The sequence below is a fragment of the Panonychus citri genome, unplaced genomic scaffold, assembly GCF_014898815.1.
Source record: "Panonychus citri isolate SS breed McGregor unplaced genomic scaffold, ASM1489881v1 Contig00023, whole genome shotgun sequence".
NCBI classification, from domain to species: Eukaryota; Metazoa; Arthropoda; class Arachnida; order Trombidiformes; family Tetranychidae; genus Panonychus; species Panonychus citri.
This window is the reverse complement of record NW_026515428.1, coordinates 678331-701985: the sequence shown is the minus strand read 5'-3', so window position 1 is coordinate 701985 and position 23655 is coordinate 678331. Positions and strand designations below refer to the sequence as shown.

The 23655-nt window shown below is 29.9% G+C and overlaps 5 protein-coding genes and 1 long non-coding RNA gene across 7 annotated transcripts in view; 4 read left to right on the top strand and 2 right to left on the bottom strand.

Moving 5' to 3' along the window:
• The window catches only part of LOC128396568 (cell adhesion molecule DSCAM-like), a 33017-nt gene extending 31685 nt beyond the window's left edge, over positions 1–1332 (bottom strand). For both annotated transcript variants that reach the window (XM_053357173.1, XM_053357181.1), the window contains exon 1: positions 525–1332. In XM_053357173.1, the coding sequence (XP_053213148.1) occupies positions 525–639 (115 nt within the window). In that variant the 5' untranslated portion in view covers positions 640–1332. The remainder of the gene's footprint in view (positions 1–524) is intronic.
• Positions 1333–1990: 658 nt separating this feature from the next.
• On the top strand, positions 1991–9354 carry LOC128395941 (uncharacterized). Its single transcript, XM_053356438.1, has 3 exons — positions 1991–2622; positions 3344–4286; positions 8444–9354. The coding sequence occupies exons 1-3, from the start codon at positions 2520–2522 to the stop codon at positions 9027–9029; spliced, it is 1632 nt and encodes a 543-aa protein (XP_053212413.1). The 5' UTR covers positions 1991–2519; the 3' UTR covers positions 9030–9354.
• A 2543-nt stretch (positions 9355–11897) lies between these two features.
• On the top strand, positions 11898–14283 carry LOC128395575 (KAT8 regulatory NSL complex subunit 3-like). Its single transcript, XM_053356024.1, has one exon. It carries the CDS (start codon positions 12038–12040, stop codon positions 14114–14116), a length of 2079 nt encoding a protein of 692 aa, XP_053211999.1. The 5' UTR covers positions 11898–12037; the 3' UTR covers positions 14117–14283.
• Positions 14284–16518: 2235 nt separating this feature from the next.
• LOC128395659 (uncharacterized) lies at positions 16519–18436 on the top strand. The gene is made up of 4 exons (XM_053356123.1): positions 16519–17058; positions 17193–17324; positions 17739–17840; positions 17914–18436. Exons 1-4 carry the CDS (start codon positions 17001–17003, stop codon positions 18081–18083), a joined length of 462 nt encoding a protein of 153 aa, XP_053212098.1. The 5' UTR covers positions 16519–17000; the 3' UTR covers positions 18084–18436.
• A 4-nt stretch (positions 18437–18440) lies between these two features.
• Positions 18441–20888, bottom strand: LOC128395642 (ER lumen protein-retaining receptor-like). Its single transcript, XM_053356107.1, has 5 exons — positions 20661–20888; positions 20468–20568; positions 20201–20359; positions 19442–19694; positions 18441–18995 (listed from the first exon to the last, which is right to left on the bottom strand). Exons 1-5 carry the CDS (start codon positions 20749–20751, stop codon positions 18961–18963), a joined length of 639 nt encoding a protein of 212 aa, XP_053212082.1. The 5' UTR covers positions 20752–20888; the 3' UTR covers positions 18441–18960.
• A 118-nt stretch (positions 20889–21006) lies between these two features.
• Positions 21007–21847, top strand: LOC128395689 (uncharacterized). The gene is made up of 2 exons (XR_008326699.1): positions 21007–21197; positions 21607–21847. It is a non-coding gene; the product is annotated as an uncharacterized LOC128395689 (long non-coding RNA).
• The last annotated feature ends 1808 nt before the right edge of the window (positions 21848–23655 follow it).

Here is a 23655-nt window from a genome sequence, read left to right as displayed (position 1 = left end):
ACCATTCAATTAAACACTGAAACATTTAACAAAAATTGATAAAAATTACAAGAAAAAAAAATTATCATTCAAACATCAAATCAGCTCTCAAATTTGAACATTACAAAAATCATATAATAATCATGATCGTCGTTGGGAAATATTGTTCAACATTATTAATTGTTTAATTGTTTAATTATATTGTTAATTGATTTACAGGGATAATTTTACTACATGTAAATTATATTGTATTACAATGCCCATGACTCTGTTAATTAGGACAATTAATGTAATATTATCATAGGAATGTGAGTGTTTTTTTCCTTGCTATGTTCATCTAATTATGTTCACTAATTAACTGATCACAATTAACAACTGATTTGACAACAATCATTGTCACTGATGGAGTTAATTATAACAAGTTTAATTTGCTTAATTGTTGTTTTATCTTTTTCTGGTTGCATAAATTTTTCAATTGATTAATTAACTTCAATTTATGGTGTTTGGGATGAAATTGATTGTTGATTAGATAACAATTAACTCACCTTTGTAAGATGATGATGAGGATGAGGATGGAGATGAAGATGATGATAAAGATGATGAGATTGATGATAAAATTGATGTTAAGTAAAAAATATGAATGGAAAGTGAAATTTTCATGATTAACTTTTAATTCAGTTTATTTACTTGGCTTGGATAGTTGATTATTTAAACGTTTATCAACAATTAGTTAATTAGTTGGTTTTGACGGTTTGATTAATTGATTGTTTATTTGTGAAAGTTTATTTTTAGCAACTTTAATTGTTGGAAGTTGATTAACTAAAAAAACAACTTTTACATGTAAATATAAATTAATTTGACTAATTGAGGTTTTTTTTATATATTATATTGATTAACACAATTAGATGAGAAATCAAATTAACATTGAAAGTGTATAATCAAGTTGATTGACAGATAATTATTATCATCAAGTTAAATGATAAACAGATACACTAATTGATGTTGTTGTTTATTATGATGATGATAATGATTAACCACAAACAAAAGCAAATTAATGATTGGATAAATTGTCACACAATTATTAACCATAATCACTTAATCATTAATGATTAACACTCACATAATCACCGAAAGTAACAATTAATCCATTAATTTGAGTTTTCATCTGTTGACATGAGGGATGAACAGTTAAATTGTGATAATCAATAATCAATATTGATTAACGATCAATACAAATTTGATAGTTAATTGTTGTCAGTAGTTAATTAGCAACTTTTTGCTTCGAACTCGAAATTTTGAAAACTAAACTTTGGAAACTTTTTCTCAAACTTTCCATCACCATGGATAAGTCACATTTAAAGTCACGGAGCTTTTTTTCAGAATCAGATTCATCCTCATCCCCTGATCATCTTCATCCTCATCTTCATCTTTATCATCATTATCTTCATCATCTGCTCAGAAGGTTCAAATGTAAACCACACCTTAAATAGGCAGGTCAACATTAGTTTATGATAAACTCCTCCTTTTATTGTATTATTATCGACTGGTTAATTAATTACTTACAATCAGGATGATCTTTAATCAACATTATCGTTAATTGTTTGATTGATTGAACTGAAAGCAGAGTTAACAATCAAAGATGAGGAAAGAAATCAATTGAAAAGTTTAATGAGAAACAAAACCATTTGTTGTCATACTTTTGGCTGATTCTCATTTTTTTTACTAATCGATTTTAATTTGTTACTTTCAATTTTTTTTTCTCGTCTCTTGATTTCTCAATGAATTGTGACCAACAACAATTGAGATTAAAATTGATTTTTTTCTTCTAAAAATCATCGAAAGTTAATCTTTTCCTCTACTATAGATGGAACCACATTCAGTGAAACTTGTCCTTCCATCTTCGGGTAACTTTTGTTTCTTTCCAATAGATGGCAGCACTTTTCGCGATTCTTCGATTTCGTTTGCGCCATCTGGTTATTCCTTTGGTAACCTAACGAATCGGTGAATTTTTCTCTCTCTCATCTTTTCATCATCTTTCTCTCTCTTTATCTTCATCTTTTTCTCACTAACGACCTACTACTTATATCTGAAGACCTTTAGTAGTCAAACGACCTTCGGATCGTAACTTTACTCCCACTTTTCTCACTTAATTCTGACCTTTTTCTCTCTCTCTCTCATCATCATCATTACTTCATCTTCCTCCCTCTCATCATCTTCATCTTTTTTTTACCTTGGAAAGTTTTTCTCACTTTAAATTGTTTACTGATGGAAAAATGATCAGAACCAAAACTTTAATCTTTGTTTGAGTTAATCATTCAAACAACGATTTGCAAACAATCAACAAAATGTTCAAAAAGTTTCAATGAAAAGTTTAAAATGTAAAATTGTAAAAGTTAATCAACAATCAAAATTGATAAAATGTTCCAATCCAATTATCTAAATATCAACGAAACAATTAATAAATCAATCCAACTCACTACTAAACTGATTATTAATTTTATCATTTACTAATCGTAATCAACTAATTGTGACAGTTAACAATGATGTTTAAGGAAAGGATTATCGCAATTAAAAAATTTCCAACTCTTTTAACTGTATTTTCATTGCTCTCAGGATTTGGTTACCTTTTTATGGTAAATCAAGGTAAAGTATTAATCATTAAATCACCTACAATCAAAACTTCCCACACTATTAAATAACAATAATCAATTTAAAACCAAAACCTAATCAACTAATTAGCAAATAATTACAATCATAAGATTGAGAGTAAATAAGAAAACAGATCAACTCAATAACAAAACTTTCCAAAACTTTTTTCTTTACTCATTCAAGGTTACCCTTAATTACACTCATTTGATTGTTATATAAATTTAATAATAACTCAAGTCATCCAGTCGCTGCAATAAAAAATAATGATACTGACCAATGTCCAGAATAAAATAGCAATAGAAAGAGAATAGTTTTTTTCAAAAGAATAAAAAAATTCTGATAAAATCAAAGGTAATTTTTGAATCTCTCCTCTGATTGTATCTACCCTGTTATTATCCTATGGTGGTTAAAGTTTTTCACATTGGTTGAGATTTGAAAGTTTCCACCTTGAAGATTACCCACCGGTGTAAAAATATCCGATGATTTATTATTGTTATCCAATAGATGATGATGATTGAAATGGTACATTTAATTTACTGATGAACCGTGAAGCTTAACATTTAAATTGAAAATTGGTCAACAATCAATGATCACAATTAGATTGATTATCCATAGGAAATTGAAGATTGATTGTTAACTATCTTTCTCTTTCACTGATTGTTGATGATGAGTTTATGATTAACTTATTTCTTGTTCTTCTTTTTTTTTTATTTAGAGAAATTTAGTTCAACAGGAACAACTTATAATCCATTAGAACTTAGTTCTAATTTATATCGATCTCAATATCGATTTACTAATAATTCATCAAATGTTGAAATTATTGTTGCCTTTTCTGAAGATGTTGAACCTCATTCGAGGTCACGTTTCTGTCCAATCGATCAAGTGGACAACGATTCGATTACTTGGGACTCGAAACTTTGGCAACGAATTGAGTATGAAAATATTTACCTTTGGACGGGTTATTATGATGATCGATATTCATTTCGAGGAAATTCCTACCATTTTATCAGAATCATTTCGATAGTTCGAGAAAGTTTATCAATCGATTTAACTTGTTACCTGTGGACACAGAATAGTTCTGATACAAGTAGTGGTGCAATCACAACACCCGCCATTGGAACTGAACTTTGGCTCGATATTTGGGGAAAAGGTTCATCGGTTACCCTGTACAAAGCATATCTACTTTCCTGCCTTGTTCCAGATAATATTCACTACAAGGTGACCGGAGTCTCGATCTCACCTCATTCATGTTCAAAGGCAGAAACTTACATACCAATAAAACCACCGCCAATACCATCAAGATCACCATCATCTTTGACCCTTTCACCAAGTGACCTTTGGTTACCCAATAAGAAGCCATTTGCCGTTTGTGTAAAAGCGCTCGATTTTACTTTGGACATTTCAAATCGTCTAATTGAATGGTTAGAGTTACAATTTATTCTTGGTGCCGATGTGGTCAACATTTACCTTTACTCTGTCCACCCTGACACAGCTCGTCTTCTTGACCATTACGTTGACCAGGGAAAGGTCAACCTTTATCAGCTTGACCTTCCCGGACAATTACCCAATGATCCCGTTGAAAGGTCACAATTTTTACAAACAAATGTTTGGCAAAAACGGCGACTCGAGTTGATACCTTACAATGATTGTCTTTACAGGTAAGATGATTAAACTAATTTAACTTAATTCATTAGGTAAAAGGCAAACAATTTTCCCATGACTTGATTATTTTAATTATAATCTTCTAGATAATAATTAGTATAAATCTTTGGCTGTTTAATGATCAATGTTAATTGTTGCTCTTTACCTGAAACTAATGTTTCAACTGTCAAGGTAAAGAAAAGTTAAAACTTGTTTCTTGTCACAATTAACTGTTCAAATTGAGTAATTAACTTGTCTCAAAGATCCTGTGGTTTTTCAAGTTGATTTTTCAATTTAAATCAACAATTTACAATTTACAAAACAACCTCTAATCTAATGATTGATTAACTTAATCATGAAAAGTAAAAGTTATGGACAACAATCAATTCATATCCAAGTAATCAAATCAAATGAGAATCAACAATTTACCATTATAATGATATGATTACATTTACTTGAATGTAATCACTTGTGTCCAGTGATTATTTACCTGATCAGGTAAACGATGGTCAAAATTACAGGTAAAGAAAATTTCGTTTTTTCTTAACCAACTATTATTCTGACTTGACCATTAGTATTGTTGTTATTATATTGTCACGATTAATGAATCAAGGTAAATGAAACTCAGGTTATTATCATGAGATTAAAAGATAAACCTTGATGAGGTGATAAAGATTATCTTCCTTATCATCATCGATTCTTAATCACCTATGTAATTGTAGTTTTCATCTTCGTGATGAAATATATTTGAAATTATCATTAATTTCTTGTAATCAACTGATTCACATTTTATGATTAACATTAATTGTTAACAAATTCATCTAATATTTGGATTAAATGAAAGAGATTAACATTTTTTACTCTTTGATTAACTTTTACCGTCGTTAATTTGATTGATTTAGTTACAATGATTACTATTAATATTTTTCAGTCTCTACAATATTATCATGATAATTAAATTGTTTCTCATCATCAACAATTAACTGGTAACACGGAAAATTATTATTATTACATATAATTAGTAATATTTAATTGTTTGCCTACCTTTTAATTGTTTCAATGTTTTCCCAACGATTAACTAATTTTAATTTCAAGTCAAAGGTCACTAATTAAATGAAACCAGAAATATGAATTAATAGTTAAGTTAATTATTTGAAGTTATAATTTGAAATAGACAAACAATTTAGTAACTATACAAATTATTTATTAATACCTTAAAATTTAATCTTCAAGTTAATTAACAGTAACCAAATCAATGATTTTAGTTAAATGAATGATAACAATTATGATTAACTTAATTGTTGGAGCCAAAAGTAGAAATTAAAAGTAAAGTTAAAGTATTAATTACGTTGATTTATAAACTAAATTAACCTTTGATAATTAAACAAGAAATTGTTATTGTTTGGTTAAGTCAACAGAGTCAATTGAACAACTTGAATGATTAACTAATCATAGTGATTAAGGATTGATGTTCAATAGAGCGACAATCAAGAGCTTTACCTTAAATAGAATAGAAAAAAATATTTTCTCTTCAAATTCACTGGACATCATCATCTTCACATGATGATGACAATGACGATAAAATGGGAGAGGAAGATGAGATCACTTTCTTTTCTTGAGAATCTCTCTCTCTCTCTCTCTCTCTCTCTCTCTCTCTCTCTCTCTCTCTCTCTCTCTCTCTCTCTCTCTCTCTCTCTCTCTCTCTATTATATAAGAGGAAAAAAAGATGAAAGAAAAATGGAATAGAAAAAAAGATCAACTTGTTTGTAAGAACTTTTTTTCTATTACCTGTTGATCTTTGTCATCCTCATCCTCATTTATCTTCCATCTTGAGATGCTCTGAGTTTTTTTTAGAAGAGAAAAAAACCAATTCTATGAAAAACTTTTCTTTTTTCTCCTCATCTCTTTTCAACTGATTCTCTAATATTTTGGTTCATCTCTCATGCGTCTAATGAATAAAGAGATTCCCGAACTTTTTTTCTCTTCCATTGATGTGTATTGATATTCCACCCTGTAAATCCAACAGGTTGACCCCATGTTCACCTTGTTAGATAATAGAGTTAATCTAAACTCTTCTCAACCACAGTTCCTTGTTAAAATCCACCCAAATTTCACCTTAAATTGTGATTACAATCAATTTCCATTGAGAAGATGAACAAAATCAATTAAGCTTCTTTTGGATTCTACAATTTAAATTGCAAATTAGTTTTTGCTTTTTTGTTTACAACATTAACCAGCTTGCAATTGGAAATTGTAATTGCAAATCTTAATCAGTTGAGTCTTTTACCATTCAAATGGTAATTTACAATTTAACTTAATTTACAATCTAATTGCTCCATCATTAAGTTAAATCTGATTCATTGAATAGTTTTTCTTGTGTATCAAATATTCAAATCTCGTTTACTTTTACCTATTGTTTCTCATTGTTTTCTTATTATTGTTGTCTGTTAATTGTTGATTCAGTTCACAATAATCATGTTCAATTGTTTAATTTACATAAATATACAGAGCTTGACCCTTTGAAACTTTTATCATTCGGACAATTAAAGATTAACGGGCCACCATTACAATGGTCAAGCTTTTAAACTCTTTTTTTTTCATTAAGATGAGTTAATTAAGATAATGTTTTATCTTTACAATTATGTAATTGTCATGTGTATGTGCAGACAATTGATGTTAATTTTATTTGTTTCCCTTAATTAAGTTAAAGGTCAATTCATTAATCTAACGGTAAAGGCGAGTGACCATAAATTCAACAACAAAAATTAAGTAACTTTTGTTTTGTTTAAATAATAGTTAATAGTTAAGGATTGATGGTTGATGGTTAATGGTTAGTGTTGATTGTGATGATGATGATGATGATGATGATGTTAACCATTAGTCCGTTAATGATGATAATCATAATGGACATGGAAGATGACCAATGCTACTGAGGTAGGCCACAAACACGGAACAGTCTCAGTCTCAGACTCGAATAAAAATATTTCCGGTCACTTTTGTTTACATTTTAATCTTTCTTAATTTCATCATCTTTCATCATCTTTTGTCTTCTTTTTTCATAATTCAACATAACAATCAAAATAATAGAACAAGAAAAACATGAAATAAGATGAAGATGAAGATGAAGATGAAGAAGATTATAAAAATAAAGTTTAATTGTCATCATCATCATAATTTTCGGGTGGAGTTTATCATTATCATTATTAAGATTGGAATTGAGATTTCGTCTGAAAATCTTAATCATTAAATCAAAATCAAGTAAAAACTTATACAAGAATTGACTAAATTTAGTGATAACAATCAATATGATCAGATTGTAATATTATTTTTACTTTTCTATTGTTGGTGGTTCAATGTTTCTAGATGATTTAAGTATAACATAAACAACAATCAACTGATTGTCACCAAAAAAAGTTTAATGTCTTCCGTGAAAATCAACGGAAATCAAATCGTTAGCAATTGAAATTGTTCAATTTATTGTCATCAAGTTTAAGGTAAACAAAATTCATCATTTTTTTACCTTTTTTGAGTAACAATTTAACTCTACAATTCAAATTGTTCTGTTCTTAAGAATGAATTAGTTTCCCAAAGATAATTGAACAAGTTTGTTGCTTCCTTAATCATAATCAGTAGACAATTTAAATTGTCAACAATTTTTGTTACAATGTCTCATTAAAGTTTTACCAGAAAATGAGAATTCAAAAAGTGATACAATTTAATTGTCATCAAGTTAATTCAAAACTTATTAATTTTCCTGTCTTTTAACACCCAAAGTTGAGTTACAAACAAGGATTGACCAGTGGTCATCACTGATTATAAATCAAGGTGAATAAATTGTTGTTGCGTGATAACAAATTGGATTGAAAAGTTTAACATAAAAAAATGAGTTACCATTTAATAGCAATTAACTTGATTGCTGTTAAATAACCATAATAATAGCTTTAAATTAGAGGGCGTTTAATTGTTGAAGATTAAATCAAATTTCATCTAAGTTAATAAATTGAATTGCAATTTACAATTCTGTGGTTAGCAATTAACTTTTCCACTGGATAATAATGAATGAGAAGATTTTAAATGCAACAATCAACTGATTCTATTCAATTAAACTCTAAATTAACGCAAAAATGAGTCAAATGATTAAACTAATTGTAATTATTTTTCCTCATTATGACAGACACATTTACAGTCATCAATTTCTAGTATTGGTCGATATCGACGAAGTCATTGTACCGGTCAAAGATTACGATTGGAAATCGTTACTAACTCGAGTTTTGTCCAACGATTTAAAGTCCATTGAAGTTTATCCATCATTTTCCGTCCAGAACACTTATTACCTTGAAAGTTACTCACAATCATCATCAACATCACCACAACCATTGACCAACAAACAGTTGACCACCAAGGGTCATCTATCAAGTTACCTTTATATGCTTCGCCATGTAAACCGATCAATTAACTTCAGTATCCCAGGTTATGCTGTTAAGAGCTTCATTTCAACCAACACTAGTCTCGCCTTATTCAACCACTACACCCTGTTCCCCCTGTATCCCACCATGAGGAGAAACGCACTAATTTCAACCACTTTGGCGCAATTAAATCACTACAAAAGTGAATGTCCAAGAACCATGTCCAATGAATGTACCCGCCGGTTCACCAAGCACTGGAAAGTTGACCAAATCCTTTGGAAATACAAGAAACCATTAATCGGTGCAATCAACCAAACAGTTAAATTGATTAAATCTAATTCATCATCTTCGTAATTGTAATTACAATCATCATCTTTATCATAATCTTTATTTTATTATCTCATAAACAATTTACAACAATAAAAGGAAAGCACAACCCAAAAAATTAACTAATTGAATCAATCGACTACTAGTCATTTAATTGTCTATTCAATTGGCATTTAAATTGTCTGTAAATTTTTACTAAATCATATTCATTTTTATATAACTGATTTATCTTCAGGCTCTAAATTGTATACAATTAATTTTGCTGTTTTTTATTTTCTTATTTAATAACTGTGAATAAATTACGAACTTTGATTAACCTTAAACTTGATGACAATAAATTGAACAATTTCAATTGCTAACGATTTGATTTCCGTTGATTTTCACGGAAGACATTAAACATTTTTTTTGGTGACAATCAGTTGATTGTTGTTTATGTTATACTTAAATCATCTAGAAACATTGAACCATCAACAATAGAAAAGTAAAAATAATATTACAATCTGATCATATTGATTGTTATCACTAAATTTAGTCAATTCTTGTATAAGTTTTTACTTGATTTTGATTTAATGATTAAGATTTTCAGACGAAATCTCAATTCCAATCTTAATAATGATAATGATAAACTCCACCCGAAAATTATGATGATGATGACAATTAACTTTATTTTTATAATCTTCTTCATCTTCATCTTGTTTCATGTTTTACTTGTTCTATTATTTTGATTGTTATGTTGAATTATGAAAAAAAAAGAAGACAAAAGATGATGAAAGATGATGAAATTAAGAAAGATTAAAATGTAAACAAAAGTGACCGGAAATATTTTTATTCGAGTCTGAGACTGAGACTGTTCCGTGTTTGTGGCCTACCTCAGTAGCATTGGTCATCTTCCATGTCCATTATGATTATCATCATTAACGGACTAATGGTTAACATCATCATCATCATCATCATCATCACAATCAACACTAACCATTAACCATTAACCATCAACCATCAATCCTTAACTATTAACTATTATTTAAACAAAACAAAAGTTACTTAATTTTTGTTGTTGAATTTATGGTCACTCGCCTTTACCGTTAGATTAATGAATTGACCTTTAACTTAATTAAGGGAAACAAATAAAATTAACATCAATTGTCTGCACATACACATGACAATTACATAATTGTAAAGATAAAACATTATCTTAATTAACTCATCTTAATGAAAAAAAAGAGTTTAAAAGCTTGACCATTGTAATGGTGGCCCGTTAATCTTTAATTGTCCGAATGATAAAAGTTTCAAAGGGTCAAGCTCTGTATATTTATGTAAATTAAACAATTGAACATGATTATTGTGAACTGAATCAACAATTAACAGACAACAATAATAAGAAAACAATTGATAACTTCGTAAATGCACCCCAACTTGAACTGTCAATATCTTCGAATTATTAATTAGAAATAAAATTTTCCGGACATCATAATAACAACTAATTGGTCATAAAAACATTGATGAAAACACTTAATTTCATAATGATGATTAACATTATTTATTCAGATGAGTTGGAGACTTTAAATGAAAATTTTCGTTTTTTCATTATTTCAATCCAAATTTATATTAACCCTTAGTAATATTTAGATTAATTGATCAACAAATCGCAGAATCAATGGAAAACTGCGAAATGTATTCTTGTTGATTAATATGTGTTTCAACTGCTATCTGGTTGGAAAATAAAAGAATTGTTGCAAAGAAAAAGGAGTGAGAAAAAGAATTAAGGTTATATTTGAGAGATATTGAGTGAGACAAAAGAACAACAATATTGGCAAGAATTATTTGGGCGCAAGCATTAGTTTTTTTGTTAAACTGAAGACTGTAATTGGCATTTGCTTTTGTACTTGCAATTCATCTACACCATAGGCAAGATCGTGATTAACAAGTGTTAGTATAATACTGATAATGTTCTTGAAAATTCTGTCACTTTTGACCAAGCGTTTCAAAAAATAGGATCCATATTTAGCGTTATGAGATCTATACCCATACCAAGTTGAATAAGCTACCAAAAATCCGCGATTATTGCAGTTTTGTAACGAACGTTTGTGAATATTTTCCTGGTTAATACATATTTAAATTGAGTACGAATAAATGAATAAGACGAATCTTCGTGAGAAAGATCAAGCTCAACAAAGATCTAGCTAAAAGATCAAGGTCATTCAGGTCATTTCTGAAAGAAAGGGTTTCAAGGGTATCTGAAGGTAATTTCATTACTCTCTGCATTTTTTCAGCCTGGAAAATGAGTTTGGGTGACCATTGTAATAGCAGGTCTTAGGATATTACAATTAAATTAAAGCTGCTGAAAATCTTTCACCCAATAAATTCATCTCAACATGTGATACAAAACTCATAGAAACCTAAAAACTTTACACTAGTGTTACTGAGTATTCATTTTCATGGAATTACCTTCAAATGACCTTAAAACGCTTTCTTTCATAAATGACCTGAATGACCTTGATAATTAAATATGACAATTAAGTATCACTCGAACTCATATCACTTAAGTCTTAAGTCTCATGGAGACTCATGGTTTCTGAGAAAATCGCAAGAAACATGAGTAAAAATATCCCTGTAGAAAAACACTGAAGAGAGAAAGAAAACTTAAATTTGCAAGTTGATCAAATTGAATCAAGCGACTAAAGAGTTAAAAATTAAACACAACTAAGAGCAAATTAATCATTAAAAGAGAGATGGGCGATTATTGGAGAAAAGTTCATTCAAAATGAATATACGCCACCTGGTTGGAAGAATAAAAGACTCACTTTTTCTTTGAAAATGGCGGTTAACCTTTTCGTTTCCATGGTGATTAGAATTTCTTTCAATGTAAACATTTCATTTTCTTTTTTTCTCTTCTTTTGCTTTTCCTCATCTCTCATTCTATTGGAAGCAATTTTTTATTTTCATTATTTGTCTTTGTTTTTTGTTTAATTTTTTCTTTCGTTTTGTGATTCCATTAATTAATTGATCTTACATGTGTTGTTATCAAGATTAAAATAATGGAATCAAAGTCAAAAAATACTCCATTGATCACTTTTATCCATAAGATTTCTGGTCAATTGAGAAAACAAAACATCATTGAAAGTGAACATGCTTATGCTAAATTTTGGAATCGACATCCTGATCCATCAAATAAATCTCGACCTGCTAGATTCTTGTTCATGCAATCATTTGCTAAAAGCTCATCGGTTGATGAAGAAAATGATTTAATTAATGTTGACAGTATTGATGATAAACACTATAACTCATTATCATCATCATCATCATCATTGTCAACAACATCATCTTCATCCAACACAACTAATAATGCAACTAATAGTAATGGTGTTGGTGTTGGTTGTAGTGGAGAAAATATTGGCAATGGTGGTTATAATTATAATCCATTGGTAGCTGAGGTTAACGCTATAACCAAAGGACAAGTAACAATTACAGAGGAATTTGCCATTACCGATTCGGCTCCAAACAAATCAACCTGGTCTAATTTAGCGCAAAGAATTTGGGCTAAAGCATTAAACATTTTATACACTGATCGGTTAATACGATTGTCAATTGAAGGCACGCACAATGAAATAATAACCAAAAAAATGATCTCACATAAATGTGCCAACAAATTTCGCCATCTATTTGCATCTTTAGCCTTCTGGGATCCATTAATTTTATCCTGGTTACATTCAACCCTTTTGGAACATGTTTCCGGTCAATATTTAATTGCTTATCATGAATCAATGTCTTTACTACGAACTAAACTTCCTCCTCTCATTGATCGTTTCTATTTACCTCTTGCTCACAATGATCCCATACGAAGTCGTAACAAAGGACCAATGCCCGATCCAATTCAAAATGTTCTTAATAATCATAAACCTAAAAGGATCAAAAACTGTCCACTTTTCATTCTGGTACCAAACGGGCCACAGCCCACAAACTCAACTTCCCTTCAACGATTGAAACATTGGCAAATTTTGTTTGCCTCGTTGGGTAAAACACTATCCATCAATTGTCGTCCTACACTACGAGTTAAAGATTGTCTCAATGAAATAATGAATGGAGTTCGTGATAAAATTAAAGAATGTCGAACGTCATTTACAGAGGGTCGACCGATTATTCTAGTCGGATTCGGACATTCATCTCTAATTGCAACTCATGTTGCCCTTGAAGCAAATTGTAAAGTAACTGCAACCATTTGTCTTGGTTTCCCTTTAGCTGGTGTCAATGGTTTTCGTGGTGATTTAGATGATCCATTATTAGATACAACAGTTCCAACATTATTTGTAATTGGTCAGAATGCGACATTATCTTCAATTGATGATGTGGAAGATTTCAGAGAAAGGATAACCAAGACAGAGACAGGATTAGTTGTTGTTGGTGGTGCAAATGATCATCTTGTGGTTAGTCAAACAAAGCAAAGATTCACTGGTATAACCCAAGCGATTGTTGATCGTTGCATTTCAGATGAAATTTACGATTTCATTAATTTTGTAATGAATCCTCATTTTGTACCATCAGAAAACAAATATGTGTCTACAGCATCAACCAAAAAATCATCTAAAACATCAACAGGAGATAAAGGAGAACCGAAATTATCTAAAAGTAAATGTAAAATTGATAAACAATCATCATCATCAACATCATCATCATTATCAACTCCAACTCCAACTCCAACACCATCATCAACATCAATATCAACATCACCATCGTTATCAGCACCAACACCAACACCAATACCAACACCAATACCAACACCAACACCAACACCAACACCAACATCAACATCAACATCAACATCAACATCGTTATCAGCACCAACACCAATACCAACAACAATATCAACAACAATACAAACAACAATACCAACATCATCATCAACATCAACAAAAAAAGCCGATCCGATTTCGGCCTTCGAAAGTGGCTGCACGAAAAAAAGAAAACGCTTCGAAAACAATAAAAAGGTGAAGAAAAGACAAAAGAAATCATCATTATCAACACCAACACCAACATCATCATCAACATCAACAAAAAAAGCCGATCCGAATGTGACTGAAAAAGTCCTGAAAACAAGCCCCGATTCTGAATTGTATTGATAATTGATTAGTACTCTCAATGTTCATCATCTTGAAAAATTTTCCAACTTTCTCTCAACTGATTTTCGGTCACCCGATAATTTCAATTTCCATAAAGTTATCATACTAATTGAAAAACATTAAATAAATTACGTGATTGATTATTTTTGGTCATACGAAACCGCCAATCAATTTGATCTTACAATTAGCAAGACACATTAAACAATAAAATGGTGAAGACAATTAGTTGTTTGTAAACAATTAACCAAAAAGATGAAGAAAATGAGATGCAAAATGAAACTGAAAATTAATAAATCAGATTGTAAACATGAACCATTTTTATCAACAGTTAATTGCTATCAATATATAGATATTGTTTAAACAAGAAAATGTCTTAAGAGAGATGATTTATTTTATTTTTTCCCCAAGATATTAATCCGACAAACAATTTACTTATTTGATTGTTTAATCTTCAAGTGCCTTATACTTGATTAAGATAATAGATTAAACCTAAAACTTAATTGAACAGTTGTAGAAACGTAAACCTTAATTAGAGTCTATATATAATTAAATTTATCACCAGAACAATTATCTGATGATGATGATGAAAAAGAGGGAGATACAGAGAGTAAGTGAGAGAGAAAAAGTCATGATGATAAAAAAGAAACGACAAGTTGGTTTGCAATTAAATTGCCCTAGAACAATTATCTGATTATGATGATGGAGAAAAAGACAGGCGGGAGTGAGATGATAAAAATGGTGAAGAAGATAAGAGAGAGAGAGAGAGAGAGAGACTCTGAAAGAGGAAGAGGAAGATAAAAAGTGAGACATGGGATGAGGAGGGAGAGAATATAAATATCAGCTATCGACAGGTTGGTCTATGGCAGTTCTCACTTGGAATCTGATCGAGTTGGAAGTAAGATCTCGACAGATAAATGTTATAATTCTGCTGCCAGATCTATCTCTTCCAGCTCTCTCAGAATTCACCATCATCAATATTTCCTCATCATCATAATTCAATTTGAATAATTTTCTTCGTTTATCCCTCAAAAATTTCTGAATCGGTGAGAGTCAAGGTGGAGAAGTAGTCTCTTCACTTTGTTTTATTATAAGTGAGATTCAACTCCTCCAACTTATTTTCTCACTGATGATACAACACACCAGACCCACTTCCGTTTCCGTTTCCACCATAACCACAAACAGCTTTAACAACAATTGGCATCAATCAACAATCAACATAAGTTTGATCAATTTAACAGCAGGTAAGTTTTATGTTATATTTATGATCCTTATCGTTGTTTTATCATCATAACTTTCTACCTTTTTCTCTCCCTTTTTCTTTCCCTTTTTCTCTCACTTTCTCTCTTTCACTCTCTCTCTCTCTCTCTCTCTCTATCTCTATCTCGATGTCCCTCACTTTCTGTTTTTTCTCTCTCATGGATCCCAGAAGGCTAAAGATGCAAATAGATGGCGAAATTTGTTGGCACATTTATGTGAGATCATTTTTTTGGTTATTATTTCATTGTGCGTGCCTTCAATTGACAATCGTATTAACCGATCAGTGTATAAAATGTTTAATGCTTTAGCCCAAATTCTTTGCGCTAAATTAGACCAGGTTGATTTGTTTGGAGCCGAATCGGTAATGGCAAATTCCTCTGTAATTGTTACTTGTCCTTTGGTTATAGCGTTAACCTCAGCTACCAATGGATTATAATTATAACCACCATTGCCAATATTTTCTCCACCACAACCAACACCAACACCAACACCATTACTATTAGTTGCATTATTAGTTGTGTTGGATGAAGATGATGTTGTTGACAATGATGATGATGATGATGATGATAATGAGTTATACTGTTTATCATCAATACTGTCAACATTAATTAAATCATTTTCTTCATCAATCGATGAGCTTTTAGCAAATGATTGCATGAACAAGAATCTAGCAGGTCGAGATTTATTTGATGGATCAGGATGTCGATTCCAAAATTTAGCATAAGCATGTTCACTTTCAATGATGTTTTGTTTTCTCAATTGACCAGAAATCTTATGGATAAAAGTGATCAATGGAGTATTTTTTGACTTTGATTCCATTATTTTAATCTTGATAACAACACATGTAAGATCAATTAATTAATGGAATCACAAAACGAAAGAAAAAATTAAACAAAAAACAAAGACAAATAATGAAAATAAAAAAATTGCTTCCAATAGAATGAGAGATGAGGAAAAGCAAAAGAAGAGAGAAAAAAAAGAAAATGAAATGTTTACATTGAAAGAAATTCTAATCACCATGGAAACGAAAAGGTTAACCGCCATTTTCAAAGAAAAAATGAGTCTTTTATTCTTCCAACCAGGTGGCGTATATTTCATTTCGAAAATCAATCAATTAAAATAAAATAATTGAAGATAATCAAATCGATCAAATCTAATTAGAGACAAAAATATTCGTTAAGTGAAAGTTTTTCCAACAATTTATTCTCTTTCAACAACCCAAAGTATCTCTTGATGTAAATTGTTGTTATTACTTTTCGGTTTGAAACTCATAACTGTCATTTGGATTGAGTTACCTTTCATTTTGGTTGATTTAGAATTTCAATTGTTTTGGTTTTCTATAAATTAGAAAATGTTTCTCATTTTAATTTCGCTCGTGATGATTTTTCCTGGTTAATTATTAAGTGATTTCAACTGTCTTTTGGTGCCTCATTGGATAACCTGAGAGATGAAAAGGGAGAGAGGATAAGGTGGATTCTCACAAGGTGTAATCTCCTCCCTATTTACCTGCAGCTGTAAAAGTTGGAAAACTTTCTTCCCTCTCTGTTGCTAACAACCAAACCCTAATTTAGATTTTCTTTTCTTTATCTCAATTGTGACAATTAATCTTTAACTCTATTTAATTACAATGGATTATAATCATTTATTGGTTTTAATTTTTCTACTCGCATTCTATTTACCTTCAGGTAAGAATTGTTTAACCTTTGCTTTGTATATAATATAGAAAATTTGATTAATTGTTTTTCATATTTATGCTTCTCATTTCTAATCTATTTACTTTACTATTTACTCCTTTTTCACCTAATTACTTTTAATTTAGGTTTAACAATCCGTTGTTATCAATGTTCCTCTGATGAAAATAAAACCATTGATAGTTGTGGTGCCTATGAATCATTTGACTCAAATTCAAATCAATTAGTTGATTGTATGAGTGAAGATGCTGCTTCATCAGGTAAATATCTTTTTCTCTTATAGAATTTTTCATTTCTAGTTGATATAATGGTTGCTGTTTTTCTCGTTATTATAATTTACAATCAACCACCCAAAACTGTCCATGTTAAATTGTCCATAAAACGTGGCTTCATCTTTCAAATTGGAATAATTATTTTCTTCTCGATTTAATATCATCAAATTGGTCAAAAAATTAGAATCTATATTTTTCACTATACATTACTGACTAATGAAAAGATAAAAATTAGTTTAAGCTTTTTTTAGTCGAAACAATCAATTGATTTTAACCCTTTCGAATCGCCTGATCCGAAAAAAAGTGGACAGTTAGTGATAGTTTTAGGTAGTTAACTGTAGCTTTTTCGCATTCTCTCATTTTGTTTTTATTCTCTATTCTCTTTGTGACTTAACTATCCAGGTACTTTCTGTTATAAATCCATACAACAAGGTCCAAGAGGATTTATTTGGGATGGACGATGGAGAACAGTAATTAGACGTTGTGCTCAAGTCAGTGAGACAGGTAAACTAATCATTCATTCAAATTTCTATTCGATTTAAATGATTGAAATACTTTTTTTTGTCCACGTTTTTAGGTGTCAGTTGGGGATGTGCTTGGGGCTACCGGGAAAATGGTGTTTATTGGGAAGAGTGTTACTGTGCTAAAGATGGTTGTAATGCTGGCGATCATTTAATTTCTGGAAAATCAACTCTCATCTTAATTAGTGTTTCTCTTATCACAGGACTAATACTTTACGTTCTTTGATTTAACCAGACCAATTTAATTGTGTTTCTTTTTTTTCTCACCAATTGCAATTCAACCTGAGATCTTCAACTCCATCCATCAACTCGTCCATTTTTTTTTCTCTCCCTATTTTCCACTCATGAGAATATCGTGTCTACACTTCTCATTTTTGAATCTCTCTTTTTCTATTTTTCGACACAAATACTTTGAATAATATTCACAAAAACTTTTTTTTACCACTTTCAACCCTAAGGATTGTTGTAAATAACTCAAAATCTCCTTTGTCAGTGCCCAAGCAGAAAGAGAAATCATCTCTAGGTGACCTATCCAATCTTGCACTGGACAAACAATAATAAAAAAAGATGGATGACTAACATATCAATTGAACATATTAGTTTCTTTATATATAACATCCTCTTTTCATTTTCCAATGGCATCGAATACAAATTGGTGTATATATACGGTTTTCTTTAGATAAACATTTGATCAATTGGAAGGGGAAAATAATCTATACCAAGAAATTTCTTTCGTTTGTTTTTGTTTCTCTTTTCTTCTCCTAGAAAAAAAAGTGGCTGTTTCTCAAAACAAACGGTAAAAAGGGTCATTTGTAACTGTAATGGTCACACTGGAAAGGTGGGACACACGAAACAGGCCACAAGCGTTTAAAATAAGAATAAATTTTGTTGTGTAGCTTTTTCTTTTATGTAAATTGTTGTTATTTAGTTGGACTTGAAGGAAAAAAAAAACATCCAAATATATATTTCCAAGTGGTTGTGTGTTTGTGTGTGTGTGAGAGAGACAGAGTATGCACGTTTACAATTGCAATCCAATTAAATATCTCTATTCAGAAATACAATCTTCTGGGTGGGAATTATGAATAGAAGTACAAAAGGTTGGTTCAAGCAGGTAGTTTGAGAGCTCGACCCTTTATGACTGTAGAAAAAGAAAGGGAAAAGAAGATGAAATTAGTCAATTTGAAGTGAAACAGAAAAATTTGTGTGTAAACAATTGACAGAGTTAACAATTAAAAGACATTCTGTTTGATTGATTAATGAAATTTGCTTCTTAAATAGTAAATAGTTACTATTGATATAGTGGTAAACAGGAGAGATAAGAGTATTGGGAGAAAGTGTCTCTACTACCTGAGGAGATCAAGTGTTACTCTTATCCTAATAATAAATCAATCTAATAATCTACTTCATTTGATTGAAATTAAATTAGTTATGTGTATCACTAAGGAAACATGGTTTCCAATGAGAAACAATAAACAATGAAAAGTGATTAAGGTAGTATGATGTGGATAACCTGATGAGGTATTTTCTTTATGAAACAAAATTGTCTCTGAATTGTTACTTTTGTTTGTTCAAATTCAAATTTACCTTTGGTTATATAAAGGTAGAAGAAATCACAATAGAGAACAGTTTGGACAATTCCAGCGATCACCGGGATTAGATCTTTGAAATCTTCAAAATAATAACGGTAGATCCAGTTAAAGATGTAAAGAGCTCGGTATGATCCAAGGCAAAAAAGATAATGAGAGGTAATTGTTTCGGCTTCGCCCGTCTTAGAGACCATAAATAATTGCGGTAAAATAGCTACTGCTTCAAGGTAAATTGAAAATGTCCACAGAATCTGAAGAGAAAAACGAAAAAAGAAAATTATTGGTCAGAAAATTACAAGAGAAAAATGAAGTAACCTTTCTATGTATGGGTGTGTGTGTGTGTAAGAGAAAGAGAAAGAAAATATTGATGTTGAGGAAAATGAGAGAAAAAAACAAAACATTCGACCCTTGAAAATCGATTTACCAGATATATTACAAACTGATGGATACTTAATGTGTGGCTGAGAAACAAATAATAACCAAATAGCTGAAATTTACTTTAAGGTTAACTCTCCACTGGCTAGATAAGTTCTTGTATCAGTTACATGGTGTTCAATCAAGAAATCTGGAAACATAGAGAGTCACACACAAATACACAACAAGATCAATGACCTGACAGATCCATCGGCAGAATTAAAGATCAGCCAAATGTATTGATGAAGCTCGAGGTTGAAGAATTAATAAAGTTTCGCTTATCATGAAAATTTGGTTTCGAAAAAAATTGGTTATATAAAAGTTTCCACAGGATTAATCTTACCTCAAGGAAAGAAAACTCATGATTCAATACTAATGCCAACAGAGCACAAGGTGCCAGAAGAAATTCAACACGGAAAGTATCATGATTTCTATCGTAGGTTGCTTTAAATTTAAGATAAATCAAATAGATGGTTGCATATGATGTTCCCAAGAAAACAACCTGTGTAAATTAATAATAAAATAAAGAAAAATAAACAGTTGTTTAAATAGAAAATATCAAACATTAAGATGGAGCTGAGATAATTTTTTTTTTCCTTCTCATTATTACCTTCATAACAGAATTGTAGAGAGAAATGAAATTAGTGAACAAATCTAGATATCTGGTGGTGTATACCGCTGTAAACAATAACTGACTCTTTCCAGAAATACCTGATAATACCAAAAGAGAATAGAAAAAATGGAAAATAATTAATCAATTGACAAAAAAAAAGAATAGAATTTAATTCCAACAGTAAACATACCTGAACAAGACCGGGTCTTCCATATCTTTAACAGAAGTATAATGATCGCCAGTAAATGTGACAAGTCACCAAGCATACGAAATATATTCATTTTAACCTAATTAATTTGACTCTAATACACTTTAATAAACACAAATAAATAATTGTTAATTAACTTAAACACAATTTAACTAAAAAAAAAGAAATTAAATTTACTCTCCCCAAACCGACGTGGCTTTTAAGCTCCAAGCTGATCTCAAGCTGAAAAGAATCACAAGTTTCACTTTTATTCTAAATGAACCGACAGATGGCGCAGGTTAACTTTCGTTTTTTTTTTCTCTTTTTTGTTAATTTGAGTTTCTTTTTTTTTTATTTTCGTTTATTGTATTTTAATTGTTTTGTTGATTGTGTTATATTTGATTTTCGTGATTAGAATCTAATGGCAGGTATTCTGGGTTCGTGTTTGATGTTTGACAACCAAAAGGTTGCAAGAGATGAAGGTTGGAAAGGTGATCATTATCGTCGCCATTGGTGTTAATTTGGTTACGGGTAATTTAGGTGAGTAAACAATTAATCCAACACAATTAATATCTTGTCGCCCAATTCTTTGTAAAAATAGATTATCCTTTTAATTGTTTATGTGTTTGTGTGTGTGTGAGAGAGAGAGAGTGAGAGTCAATTGAAACGATTCAAGGTTAATGTGATTCAGGTTCTTTTATATTCAGGTTACTACATTTTTAAGAGGAGATGAAAATTTTAGAGGGAAAGAAAATGGTTTTGATCATATGTTTAAATTTCTAAAGGGTGGTAACAATTAAACCAGTTAAAAGATTTATATTGATTCTAATCAACAATTATTACCCTTTAGTATTTTCATCTTAACCTTTTTCTTTGCCTTCTTCTATTATTTACTTTGTATTCTAATTCTAATCTTTATTCTTTTAACTCTATTCTAAATGTTTTACAGATCAATTGTGCAAATTGTATCGCCGATGGTTGATTCTTGGATATTAATTCCAATTAGCAATTGATTGGATGGTAAAAAGTAAAAAGGAAACTGCTCCTCAGGCCATTCCAGTACTTCCTTACCTGAGAAGATCCATTTTATCAAAAGAAAAAAACTACACCGAAACCATTAGTTTATCATGAGTTGAATTGAACGAAACTGAAATCAACCTAAGCATCGGACGAAACTGATTTGAATTAAATTTCCCAACTAATTTTATTGTAATTTAGAAACAATTGGATTATATTTGGGATTAATTGAATATTGGTCACCCTTTGAACGAGAAATGGTCAACGGTTGGTCAGTCAAACTTCAATCATATTAATTGTTACCAAATCAATTCTTCAGATAATTTTTCTAACTTCCATTGAGATAAAAATGAGAACAGTTAACAATTAATTGATATTTAATCAAAAAGACACTTTAATTGTTCTCGTTGATGGACAATCAGACAAAAACTTTCAACAAGGTTAACTAATTGTTTCTTTTAAATGAAACAATTTATCTGATCATCTTTTAAGTGGTTCCAAGAAACTAGGTAATATTAATATCGAGGTAAAATAATTAAATTCCCAAAAAATTGATCACCAAAAGAAGCAACAATCTAATTGTTCAAAAGTTATGAAACTTATGAATTTGAATTTTGTAACAATTTAAACACGAAATTGGCATCAAAACAATTTAAAAATCTCACCATTAGCTAATTAGAAAAGGAAGCAAAATTTATTGATTTTAATCATAATAATTTAATCAATTATATTAATTATCGATCTAAAAATCAGTTTAATTGTGTATTGATTTAATTTGACATCGATGTTGATAGAAGTTGAAACTTTCTTCCAACAATTAACTGAATTAAACTGGAAAAATTAACTCAATGATCAACAACAATCAGTCTAAATTAATTAACATATTCAACGTCCATCGGAATCAATCAGAAAAATCATTTAATCATTCAATTTTATCATCAATTTAATAATCATCACAAGCAATTAATAAATCATCAATTAGAATCAATTGATTCATGTAATTATCTAGTTACAATCTAAATTGATAATAAACAAGATTTTTAATCATTTAATTGTAAGCACCATCATCAGCCAAAATTAAACAATCAAATTGTATTCAGAAACAATTATAATCATAATCAAATTGTTGATAAATTGTCTTGATTGTCCAAAGTAAAAATTAACTTGTCAAACAATTACATTAGGGAAATAGTGTAATTAATAAATTGTCCTTGGACAATCAGTGTCCTCTAATTTGGCTATTTAAATGTGAATTAAATTTAATCACCACTAATTTAGTGATTTAAGTAATGATTAACAATTTAATTTCCATAAAGAAAAATCAATTTAATCAACTGATTGAATCAACAATCAATTTATTCTGAAATTAATTGATTAAAATGAATCAACAAAACTCCAAAGGTTAATTTGATCAAAGTAAATGAATTAAATTGTAATTATCAGTTCGATGAAAATTTCAATCAATTGATTAACTTGATTGTTTACAATCAACAATTTCCAACCAAATGTTAATTATTAAATCAAAATGAATGATAATTTATTGGATTTTTTTTTCAAAACTGTTTAATTAACTAGTAAACAACATTAATTGTTATCATTAACAGTTGATTGTCCTTTCACTTGAACTGAATTAAGTCCTAAATTGATTGCGATGGTTGATCAGTTAATTTGATTATAGTCTTTGTTAATTGTTACAATCAATTTAGGTTGAATGAGATAATATTTGAAATTATATTTTTATCCAATACTAAACTTATCAAGGACAATTAGTCCTTGAATGATTAACTTAATTACATTCTTATAATAATTAAATTCATTGATTTGATTGTGAAAGAGTTTATTAATTGTTGTAAGACTTTATCTGTTCACAATTAATATCCTAACCAAATTAAAACTTAATAATCTTGTAATAAAATCTTCAAACTAGATTTGATTATAATCACAATCAGTTGATTGCAAGGTTCAATTCACTAGGAATTAC